The sequence below is a fragment of the Bombina bombina genome, chromosome 6 (genome assembly GCF_027579735.1).
Source record: "Bombina bombina isolate aBomBom1 chromosome 6, aBomBom1.pri, whole genome shotgun sequence".
Lineage (NCBI taxonomy): Eukaryota > Metazoa > Chordata > Amphibia > Anura > Bombinatoridae > Bombina > Bombina bombina.
The window spans coordinates 695,185,698-695,198,638 of NC_069504.1; the positions used below are offsets into that span (position 1 = coordinate 695,185,698).

Consider the following 12,941-nt stretch of genomic DNA (forward strand, 5'->3'; position numbering starts at 1 on the left):
GATTCAGATATTTCAAATTTTAAATTTAAGCTGGAAAACCTCCGTGTTTTACTAGGGGAGGTGTTAGCGGCCCTGAATGATTGTAACACAGTTGCAATACCAGAGAAAATGTGTAGGTTGGATAAATATTTTGCTGTACCAACAAGTACTGACGTTTTTCCTATACCTAAGAGACTAACTGAAATTATTACTAAGGAGTGGGATAGACCCGGTGTGCCGTTCTCACCCCCTCCGATATTTAGAAAGATGTTTCCAATAGACACCACCACACGGGATTTATGGCAAACGGTCCCTAAGGTGGAGGGAGCAGTTTCTACTTTAGCTAAACGTACCACTATCCCGGTAGAGGATAGCTGTGCCTTTTCAGATCCAATGGATAAAAAATTAGAGGGTTACCTTAAGAAAATGTTTGTTCAACAAGGTTTTATATTGCAACCCCTTGCATGCATTGCGCCGATCACGGCTGCAGCGGCATTCTGGATTGAGTCTCTAGAAGAGAATCTTAGTTCAGCTACGCTGGACGACATTTCAGACAGGCTTAGAGTACTTAAGCTATCTAATTCATTCATTTCGGAAGCCGTAGTACATTTAATTAAACTTACGGCTAAGAATTCCGGATTCGCCATTCAGGCGCGCAGAGCACTGTGGCTAAAATCCTGGTCAGCTGATGTAACTTCTAAGTCCAAATTACTTAATATACCTTTCAAGGGACAGACCTTATTTGGGCCTGGTTTGAAAGAAATTATCGCTGACATTACAGGAGGTAAGGGCCACGCCCTACCTCAAGACAAAGCCAAACCTAAGGCTAGACAGTCTAATTTTCGTTCCTTTCGGAATTTCAAAGCAGGAGCAGCATCAACTTCCACTACTCCAAAACAAGAAGGATCTGGTGCTCGCTACAGACAAGGCTGGAGACCTAACCAGTCCTGGAACAAGGGCAAGCAGGCCAGGAAGCCTGCAGCTGCCACTAAAACAGCATGAATTGAGGGCCCCCGATCCGGGATCGGATCTAGTGGGGGGCAGACTTTCTCTCTTCGCCCAGGCTTGGGCAAGAGATGTCCAGGATCCCTGGGCGCTAGAGATAATATCTCAGGGATACCTTCTGGACTTCAAACACTCTCCTCCAAGAGAGAGATTTCATCTGTCAAGGTTGTCGACAAACCAAACAAAGAAAGAAGCGTTTCTACGCTGCATACAAGAACTATTGTTAATGGGAGTAATCCATCCAGTTCCACGGTCGGAACAGGGACAAGGGTTTTACTCAAATCTGTTTGTGGTTCCCAAAAAAGAGGGAACTTTCAGACCAATCCTGGATTTAAAGATCCTAAACAAATTCCTAAGAGTTCCATCATTCAAAATGGAGACTATCCGGACAATTTTACCCATGATCCAAGAAGGTCAGTACATGACCACAGTGGACTTAAAGGACGCTTACCTTCACATACCGATTCACAAAGATCATTACCGGTATCTAAGATTTGCCTTTCTAGACAGGCATTACCAGTTTGTAGCTCTTCCATTCGGATTGGCTACAGCTCCAAGAATCTTCACAAAGGTTCTAGGTGCTCTTCTGGCGGTACTAAGACCGCGGGGAATTTCGGTAGCTCCGTACCTAGACGACATTCTGATACAAGCTTCAAGCTTTCAAACTGCCAAGTCTCATACAGAGTTAGTACTGGCATTTCTAAGGTCACATGGATGGAAGGTGAACGAAAAGAAAAGTTCACTCGTTCCACTCACAAGAGTTCCCTTCCTGGGGACTCTTATAGATTCTGTAGAAATGAAGATTTACCTGACAGAGGACAGGTTAACAAGACTCCAAAGTGCTTGCCGCACCCTTCATTCCATTCAACACCCATCGGTGGCTCAATGCATGGAGGTAATCGGCTTAATGGTAGCGGCAATGGACATAGTGCCATTTGCTCGCTTACACCTCAGACCACTGCAATTGTGCATGCTAAGTCAGTGGAATGGGGATTACTCAGACTTGTCCCCTTCTCTGAATCTGGATCAAGAGACCAGAAATTCTCTTCTATGGTGGCTTTCTCGGCCACATCTGTCCAGGGGGATGCCATTCAGCAGACCAGACTGGACAATTGTAACAACAGACGCCAGCCTTCTAGGTTGGGGTGCCGTCTGGAATTCTCTGAAGGCTCAGGGACAATGGAGTCAGGAGGAGAGTCTCCTGCCAATAAACATTCTAGAATTGAGAGCAGTTCTCAACGCCCTCCTGGCTTGGCCCCAGTTGACAACTCGGGAGTTCATCAGGTTTCAGTCGGACAACATCACGACTGTAGCTTACATCAACCATCAGGGAGGGACAAGAAGCTCCCTAGCAATGATGGAAGTATCAAAGATAATTCGCTGGGCAGAGTCTCACTCTTGCCACCTGTCAGCAATCCACATCCCGGGAGTGGAGAACTGGGAGGCGGATTTCTTAAGTTGTCAGACTTTTCATCCGGGGGAATGGGAACTTCATCCGGAGGTCTTTGCCCAAATACTTCGACGTTGGGGCAAACCAGAGATAGATCTCATGGCGTCTCGACAGAACGCCAAGCTTCCTCGGTACGGGTCCAGATCCAGGGATCCAGGAGCAGTCCTAATAGATGCCCTGACGGCACCTTGGGACTTCAGGATGGCTTATGTGTTTCCACCCTTCCCGATGCTTCCTCGATTGATTGCCAGAATCAAACAGGTAAGAGCATCAGTGATTCTGATAGCACCTGCATGGCCACGCAGGACTTGGTATGCAGACCTGGTGGACATGTCATCCTGTCCACCTTGGTCTCTACCTCTGAAACAGGACCTCCTGATACAGGGTCCTTTCAAACATCAAAATCTAACTTCTCTGAAGCTGACTGCTTGGAAATTGAACGTTTGATTTTATCAAGACGTGGGTTTTCTGAGTCAGTTATTGACACCTTAATACAGGCTAGGAAGCCTGTTACCAGAAAGATTTACCATAAAATATGGCGTAAATACCTATATTGGTGTGAATCCAAAGGTTACTCTTGGAGTAAGGTTAGGATTCCTAGGATATTGTCTTTTCTACAAGAAGGTTTAGAAAAGGGTTTATCTGCTAGTTCATTAAAGGGACAGATCTCAGCTCTGTCTATTCTGTTACACAAACGTCTGTCAGAAGTGCCAGACGTTCAGGCTTTTTGTCAGGCTTTAGCGAGGATTAAGCCTGTGTTTAAGACTGTTGCTCCACCATGGAGTTTAAATCTTGTTCTTAACGTTTTACAGGGCGTTCCGTTTGAACCCCTCCATTCCATTGATATAAAGTTGTTATCTTGGAAAGTTCTATTTTTAATGGCTATTTCCTCGGCTCGAAGAGTCTCTGAGTTATCAGCCTTACATTGTGATTCTCCTTATTTGATTTTTCATTCGGATAAGGTAGTTCTGCGTACTAAACCTGGGTTCTTACCCAAGGTAGTCACTAACAGGAATATCAATCAAGAGATTGTTGTTCCTTCTTTGTGTCCAAATCCTTCTTCGAGGAAGGAACGCTTACTACACAATCTGGACGTAGTTCGTGCCCTAAAATTTTACTTGCAGGCAACTAAGGAATTTCGACAAACGTCTTCTCTGTTTGTCGTGTACTCTGGTCAGAGGAGAGGTCAAAAGGCTTCGGCAACCTCTCTTTCCTTTTGGCTTCGTAGTATAATACGTTTAGCTTATGAGTCTGCTGGACAGCAACCTCCTGAAAGAATTACAGCCCATTCTACTAGAGCTGTGGCTTCCACTTGGGCCTTCAAGAATGAGGCCTCTGTTGAACAGATTTGCAAGGCTGCAACTTGGTCTTCGCTTCATACTTTTTCCAAATTTTACAAATTTGACACATTTGCTTCCTCGGAGGCTATTTTTGGGAGAAAGGTCCTTCAGGCAGTGGTTCCTTCTGTATAAAAGAGCCTGCCTATCCCTCCCGTCATCCGTGTACTTTTGCTTTGGTATTGGTATCCCAGAAGTAATGATGACCCGTGGACTGATCACACTTAACAGAAGAAAACATAATTTATGCTTACCTGATAAATTCCTTTCTTCTGTAGTGTGATCAGTCCACGGCCCGCCCTGTTTTTAAGGCAGGTAATTATTTTTAAATTATACTCCAGTCACCACTACACCCTTGGTTCCTCCTTTCTCGTTGGTCCTTGGTCGAATGACTGGGGGTGACGTAGAGGGGAGGGGCTATATGCAACTCTGCTGGGTGAATCCTCTTGCACTTCCTGTTGGGGAGGAGTAATATCCCAGAAGTAATGATGACCCGTGGACTGATCACACTACAGAAGAAAGGAATTTATCAGGTAAGCATAAATTATGTTTTTTTTTAAAATGATATTATTATACCAATCACTGCATGGATCTTTCATTAATACTATTTGCTTATTTTATTTGCAAATGTGAGTTCTCTTTTTATTTTCTTCTGTACACTGCTCACCAGAGTTAGAGAGAACCTGTGTATGCATATGGTGTACAAAAAGCTACATGAAGACTAACGGCTGGTTTTCCTGTTCATGCATAAGTGAACATCACCTTTACTATAAACACCAGGGCTGAGCTACATCATTTCCTGGAGTATTACTGGGTGTTGGAACAAAGCCAGCATCTGACACCTGTTTCTGCTTAAAGGAAGCTGACCGCATGAGCTTTGATGTGCAAGTCAACGGCTTCATTTTTTTTTTTTTATTGCAATAAAACAGAAAAATGAGAATACATGTAAATAAGCTGGTGAAACCTGTGCACTTTATTTTAAAAGTCTAAAAAAAAAAGTTTGGTATTAATCTATGTAATCTAAAGAGATATAAAACAGTATGTTTCATAGTAATAAAAAAGCACTAAGCACTGGGTTATACTTAATAGAAATAATTGCAAAATGTTTTATCCATCATTTTAAAAGGATTTTTTTTTTTTTAAACTTAATTTGTGCAGTGACCATTACATCCTGGCACAGCCCTACAGGAAGGCTTATCTAGCTGCTGATGTCATAAATCTTTTAGAGTAACATGAGCTGGTTTAGGGCCAGATGATCTAAAGCTCTCTGGCTCTAATTAAAAGGTGATGAGTAAGCTTTTATCAAAATACTCAAAACATTAATTACTCTGAAAAGAAAACCTATGTTTACAGAAATAACAGCTATTTTAAAAAGGTAAAGTCCAGTGAAAACAGCATATTTTGATTTTATTAGGCATAATATTAAGGTTTAAACATACAGCGGGTTCTCCCTGTGTACTTCGTTTTCCATTGTGAACTTTTACATAGCCGAGAGCTCATTATTTATATGGGCGATTCTAGGGTTGCCACGTCGGCCATATTTTCATTGACAGATGAGTTATACATGCTGCAGAGAACTGCAGAGAGGAACATGAATGGCACTCTTTAGTGTCACTATTTGAGTGCTTTCCAGAGTTGAAATTCATGTCCCTACCTGCACACCCTGCAGCATGTATACCTCATAAGTGTCCAGGAAAACATGGCTGAAGTGGCAACCCTAGGCCACTTGCAGGGATAGCCCATTTTCTTTGATAATTGCACTAAGACTGGCCCTGTGCGGCTAAACATGGTTTTCCACATTTTAGTGGCAAACTTTTGATCATCAGGCCAGTACTGTTTAGTGAATACAAGAGAAACAGGTAGTTTCTTGCCCATGCTCAGAAGAGGATATAATGTTGTCAGTCCTATCATCTCCCCAAGGCTAGGGGCTACAGTGGTAATTTTGCATGAAAACAAGTTGTTGCTGATTTTATTTATTTTTTACACAATCTGTTTTTATGTTTACTTTGATTTATCATATTTGTTTTTACTATAGGTCTAGGAGCACTGTTTCATATCCCTTTAAGGACATTGCTATTTTATTGCTAAGTACTATTGTAGAAAATAGCATGTTCCTGGTTTGTTCAAACAAAGCTGGATTAGAGCCAAAATGTATGTGTACAGCTGACTGATGTAAATAAAAGGGTGTTCTCTCACAGTTAAACACCATCCCAAAGGGATTAGATTGGGGCTCTAAAATAAGCATAACTCAAACTGAATGGCAGCTAAAAGGAAAAACAGAATTGATGTTTACCTGATAAATTTCTTTCTCCAACGGTGTGTCCGGTCCAAGGCTTCATCCTTACTTGTGGGATATTCTCTTCCCCTACAGGAAATGGCAAAGAGAGCACCCAGCAAGAGCTGTCCATATAGCCCCCCCTCTGGCTCCGCCCCCCAGTCATTCGACCGACGGTTAGGAGAAAAAGGAGAAACTATAGGGTGCCGTGGTGACTGTAGTGTATAAAGAAAGAAATTTTTCAAACCTGATTAAAAACCAGGGCGGGCCATGGACCGGACACACCGTTGGAGAAAGAAATTTATCAGGTAAACATAAATTCTGTTTTCTCCAACATTGGTGTGTCCGGTCCACGGCTTCATCCTTACTTGTGGGAACCAATACCAAAGCTTTAGGACACGGATGAAGGGAGGGAGCAAACCAGGTTACCTAAACGGAAGGCACCACGGCTTGCAAAACCTTTCTCCCAAAAATAGCCTCCGAAGAAGCATAAGTATCGAATTTGTAAAATTTGGCAAAAGTATGCAGAGAAGACCAAGTCGCTGCCTTACAGATCTGATCAATAGAAGCCTCGTTCTTGAAGGCCCATGTGGAAGCCACAGCTCTAGTAGAATGAGCTGTAATTCGTTCAGGAGGCTGCCGTCCGGCAGTCTCATAAGCCAATCGGATGATGCTTTTCAGCCAAAAAGAAAGAGAGGTAGCAGTAGCTTTCTGCCCTCTCCTCTTACCAGAATACACAACAAACAAGGATGATGTCTGTCTGAAATCCTTTGTTGCTTCTAAATAGAACTTTAAAGCACGGACCACATCTAGATTGTGTAACAAACGTTCCTTCTTTGAAACTGGATTCGGACACAGAGAAGGAACAACAATTTCCTGGTTAATATTCCTGTTGGAAACGACCTTTGGAAGAAAACCAGGCTTGGTACGTAAAACTACCTTATCTGTATGGAATACCAGATAGGGAGAAGTACACTGCAAAGCAGATAATTCAGAAACTCTTCTAGTAGAAGAAATAGCAACCAAAAACAGAACTTTCCAAGATAGTAACTTAATATCTATGGAATGCATGGGTTCAAACGGAACCCCCTGAAGAACTGAAAGAACTAAATTTAGACTCCAAGGAGTCATGGGTCTGTAGACAGGCTTGATTCTAACTAACGCCTGTACAAACGCCTGTACATCTGGCACTGCTGCCAGACGTTTGTGTAACAAAACAGACAGAGCAGATATCTGTCCTTTTAAGGAACTAGCTGACAAACCTTTATCCAGACCTTCTTGGAGAAAGGAAAGTATCCTAGGAATTTTAATTTTACTCCAAGGGAATCCCTTGGATTCACACCAACGGATATATTTTTGCCATATCTTATGGTAAATCTTCCTAGTTACAGGTTTTCTGGCTTGAACCAGAGTATCTATGACTGAATCTGAAAACCCACGCTTAGATAGAATCAAGCGTTCAATTTCCAAGCAGTCAGTTGGAGAGAGACTAGATTTGGATGTTCGAATGGACCTTGTACTAAAAGATCCTGCCTCAAAGGTAGCTTCCATGGTGGAGCCGATGACATATTCACCAGGTCTGCATACCAAGTCCTGCGTGGCCACGCAGGGGCTATTAGAATCACTGAGGCCTGCTCCTGTTTGATCCTGGCTACAAGCCTGGGAAGGAGAGGGAACGGTGGAAACACATAAGCTAGGTTGAACGACCAAGGCGCCACTAATGCATCCACCAGTGTCGCCTTGGGATCCCTGGATCTGGACCCGTATTGAGGAACCTTGGCGTTCTGGCGAGACGCCATCAGATCCATATCTGGAATGCCCCATAGTTGAGTTAACTGGGCAAAAACCTCCGGGTGGAGTTCCCACTCCCCCGGATGAAAAGTCTGACGACTCAAATAATCCGCCTCCCAGTTGTCCACTCCTGGGATGTGAATTGCAGATAGGTGGCAGGAGTGATCCTCCGCCCAATTTGATGATCTTGGATACCTCTCTCATCGCTAAGGAACTCTTTGTTCCCCCCTGATGATTGATGTACGCTACAGTCGTCATGTTGTCCGACTGGAACCTTATGAATTTGGCCTTTGCTAGATGAGGCCACGCCAGGAGCGCATTGAATATCGCTCTCAGTTCTAAAATGTTTATCGGAAGAAGAGACTCTTCTCGAGACCATAGACCTTGAGCTTTCAGAGAGTCCCAGACCGCACCCCAGCCTAAGAGACTGGCGTCGGTCGTGACAATGACCCACTCTGGTCTGCGGAAACTCATTCCGAGACAGGTGATCGTGAGACAACCACCAGCGGAGAGAATCCCTGGTTACCTGGTCTACTTGAATCTGGGGAGACAAGTCTGCATAGTCCCCATTCCACTGATTGAGCATGCACAGTTGTAATGGTCTTAGATGAATTCGAGCAAAAGGAACTATGTCCATTGCTGCAACCATTAATCCTACTACTTCCATGCACTGAGCTATGGAAGGCTGAAGAATAGAGTGAAGAACTTGACAAGCGTTTAGAAGCTTTAACTTTCTGACCTCTGTCAGGAAGATCTTCATTTCTACAGAATCTATTATTGTTCCCAAAAAGGGAACTCTTGTTGACGGGGACAGGGAACTCCTGGTAATGTTTGTCCATAAAGGCGAACCTCATCAACCGATGATGATCTTTGTGGATAGGAATATGCAGGTACGCATCCTTTAAGTCCACGGTAGTCATATATTGACCCTCCTGGATTGTTGGTAAAATTGTCCGAATGGTTTCCATTTTGAATGATGGAACTCTGAGGAATTTGTTTAGAATTTTTAGATCCAGAATTGGCCTGAAAGTTCCCTCTTTTTTTTGGAACTACAAACAGGTTTGAGTAAAAACCCAGACCTTGTTCCACTGTTGGAACTGGGTTTATCACTCCCATTTTTAATAGGTCTCCTACGCAATGTAAGAATGCCTGTCTCTTTATCTGGTCTGAAGATAAGCGAGACATGTGGAACCTTCCCCTTGGAGGAAGTTCCTTGAACTCAAGAAGATACCCCTGAGAGACTATTTCTAGTGCCCAGGGATCCGGAACATCTCTTGCCCAAGCCTGAGCGAAGAGAGAAAGTCTGCCCCCTACTAGATCCGGTCCCGGATCGGGGGCTACCCCTTCATGCTGTCTTGGTAGCAGCAGCAGGCTTCTTGGCATGTTTACCCTTGTTCCAGCCTTGCAATGGTTTCCATGCTGGTTTAGGCTGGGAAGAGTTGCCTTCTTGTCTGGAGGCCGCTGAGTTAGGATTCGGTCCGTTCCTGAAATTGCGAAAGGAACGAAAATTAGATTTGTTCTTAGCCTTGAAAGGCCTATCCTGTGGGAGGGCATGTCCCTTTCCACCAGTAATGTCTGAAATAATCTCTTTCAATTCCGGCCCGAAAAGAGTCTTACCCTTGAAAGGAATATTAAGCAATTTATTCTTGGACGACACATCCGCCGACCATGATTTTAGCCAAAGCGCTCTGCGCGCCACTATTGCAAAACCTGAATTTTTCGCCGCTAACTTAGCCAACTGGAAAGCGGCATCCAAAATAAAGGAATTAGCCAACTTTAGTGCGTGAATTCTGTCCATGACTTCATCATATGGAGTCTCTTTTTGGAGCGAATTTTCCAGTTCCTCGAACCAAAAATACGCTGCCGTGGTGACAGGAATAATGCACGAGATTGGTTGAAGAAGGAAACCTTGCTGAACAAATATCTTTTTTAGCAATCCTTCCAATTTTTTATCCATAGGATCTTTAAAAGCGCAACTGTCCTCAATAGGAATAGTTGTGCGCTTAGCTAACGTTGACACTGCCCCCTCAACCTTAGGAACTGTTTGCCATGCGTCCTTTCTGGGGTCAACAATGGGGAACATTTTCTTGAATATAGGAGGTGGAACAAAAGGTATACCTGGCTTTTCCCACTCCTTAGTCACTATGTCCGCCACCCGCTTGGGTATCGGAAAAGCATCAGCGTGCACTGGGATCTCTAAGAATTTGTCCATCTTGCACAATTTCTCTGGAATTACCAAAGAATCACAGTCATCAAGAGTAGTTAGGACCTCCTTAAGCAGGGCGCGGAGATGTTCTAACTTAAATTTAAATGTTACGACATCAGTGTCTGCCTGCTGAGAAACTTTTCCTGAATCAGAAATTTCCCCCTCAGACAGACCCTCCCTCACTGCCAATTCAGATTGATGTGAGGGTATAAATGATAAATTGTCCTCAGCGCCAACCTGCTCATCTTCTGTATTTAAAACTGAGCTATCACGCTTTTTAGGGTAGGATGGCAGTTTGGATAATAGATTTGCTATAGAATTATCCATTACTGCTGTTAATTGCTGCATAGTAACAAGCATTGGCGCGCTAGATGTACTAGGTATCGCCTGCGCGGGCAAAACTGGTGTTGACACAGAAGGAGAGGATGAAGAACTATCCCCACTACCTTCATTAGAAGAATCATCTTGGGCAATCTTATTCAATGTGACAGTACTGTCCATACTTTGTTTGGACGCTATGACACAATTTGCGCATACATTAATAGGGGGAACCACCTTGGCTTTCATACACACAGAACATAAGCCATCTGAAGGTATAGACATGTTAGACAGAATTTGGCAGGCTAATAATGCAATAAAACCGTTTTTAAAGAAAAGCGTTACTGTCCCTTTAAATAATAAACAGGCACACTTTATTTCTGATATTTTGAAAAACAATGAAGGCAATGTCCGATTTTTACAAAATTTTCACCCCAGAGTCCTAATGCCTTGAAAGTATTGCACACCAAGTTTCAAGACTTTGACCCTTAAAATGAGCAAACCGGAGCTATTTGTTCAATTCCACAATTTTTGTACACTACAATCACTGCCACAGCCTTGCTGCGGCTTTTTACCTTCCCTGAGAGTTATTCAGCACTGAAATAAACCTTCCTGAGTCCGTTTTTGTAGCCACAGGACCCCTCACATGAAGCTGCATGCACTGCCATGGAAGTAAACTGCGCAATTGAGGCGCGAAAACGGGGCCTCCTTCCTCTGCATACCAGAGTGAAGGGGCCTTTCTGACTGAAATAGTAGTCTAACTAAATGCCAGGCGAATAAAAACGTTCCCAAAAGTGCTTTTAATTACACAAAACACTCTAAAATCCATCTAAATATGAAATAAATCAATCGATTTAGCCCACAATAGTGTCAACCAGTATAGAGCCCATTAATAAGCCTTAATCTGTTATGAGTCTAAGAAAATGGCTTACTTACCCCTTAAGGGAAAACTGACAGTCTTCTAGCATTAACATGTCTTGTTAGAAATATGACTGATCATACCTGCAGCAGATAAGCCTGCAAACTGTTCCCCCCAACTGAAGTTCTCTGGTTTCAACAGTCCTGCGTGGGAACAGCAACAGATTTTAGCTACTACTGCTAAAATCATATTCCTCTTTAACAGAAATCTTCTTCATTTTCTGTTGTAGAGTAAATAGTACAAACCGGCACTATTTTAAAATAACAAACTCTTGATAGAAGAAATAAAAAACTACAACTAACACCACATACTCTTTACCATCCCCGTGGAGATGCTACTTGTTCAGAGCGGCAAAGAGAATGACTGGGGGGCGGAGCCAGAGGGGGGGCTATATGGACAGCTCTTGCTGGGTGCTCTCTTTGCCATTTCCTGTAGGGGAAGAGAATATCCCACAAGTAAGGATGAAGCCGTGGACCGGACACACCAATGTTGTAAACTACATCTTATTTATCTTTGTTGGTGATACACACAATTTTTTTTTTTAAATGGTAAGGGTAGGACAATGTAGACATCAAATATTAAGAAGTAAAGAGGGCATATGTCAGCCTAATAGTGCTCTCAACCCTACAAATAACCCCCTGCCTTTGTTGACAAGCATACATAAGTAGGCTCAGGAGCAACAATGCACTATTGGGAGCTAGCTGCTGATTGGTAGCTGCACACATGCCTCTTGTCATTGGCTTGCCTGATGTGTTCAGCTAGCTCCCAGAAGTGCACTGCTCCTCCAGAGCTGAATCTAACATATTATAAGCAAGCAATAGTGCAATAAAAAAAGCTCTAACCGAGCATACTCTTTTTGCACTTTTATATCCCTTTAATAAAGCCTGAGAAATATCTGCAGCTACAGGACAATAGTTAGCAGGAAATGAAAGCAAGATATTACCGTAAAAGTAATGCATTATTCTGGGGTAGTATATGCAGTAAGGAAACAGGATGACAATGCAGGTGAGACAGAGAGGGAGCCATATTGATATAACAGGGAAGAGAAGAATAAGTAGACTGTATAGTGTGCCATGACTTACCATGCTAAGCAAGTCATCGGATCGCACTTCCATATCAGCTATTTTTCCTTCTCTTTCGATGACCTTCTTGACATTATCAGCCATCAGACCTTTCACTTCCTCTGCGCTTTGCTGACACATTTCCAGGTTATTGCTCGCCTGTGGGATAATGAGGGACATGTTACCAGTTGGTCAACCTTACATCGTTATTATGTCACACATCACTGTCACATTACGAAGAAATTTGCGAAAATTTCCCAAAGATCATATCATCGCTTTGGCTGAGTGTGAACTAATTGATTAAAATGCGCACATAATTGAAAATCCGCAATCAAATGTAGCACGTTAAAGGAACACTTTCAAATGTTCTCTCCAATTATCAATTTTACCTGCTGGAGAGTATTATTTTGTTAGCAAACAGTTACTTTATATTTATTTTTCCATTTGAGTTAACTGCTTTTGCCTGTTGAAACCACACTTTATACTGAAAATAAGAATCCTGGAGTACTGGCTGTAAGAAATAAGGGGAAATAGCAGAAATCAACTGCCCAGTGGAGGATGGAAGACAAAGGACATGCAGCCATTAGAAAGGATGTCCGT

At 42.9% G+C, this 12,941-nt stretch overlaps 1 protein-coding gene across 1 annotated transcript in view; it reads right to left on the reverse strand.

Moving 5' to 3' along the window:
* The window catches only part of LOC128663464 (vesicle-associated membrane protein 5), a 54,320-nt gene that overhangs the window by 22,576 nt on the left and 18,803 nt on the right, over positions 1-12,941 (reverse strand). Inside the window, exon 2 of the mRNA XM_053717806.1 lies at positions 12,363-12,500. Within this exon, the coding sequence (XP_053573781.1) occupies positions 12,363-12,500 (138 nt within the window). The remainder of the gene's footprint in view (positions 1-12,362; positions 12,501-12,941) is intronic.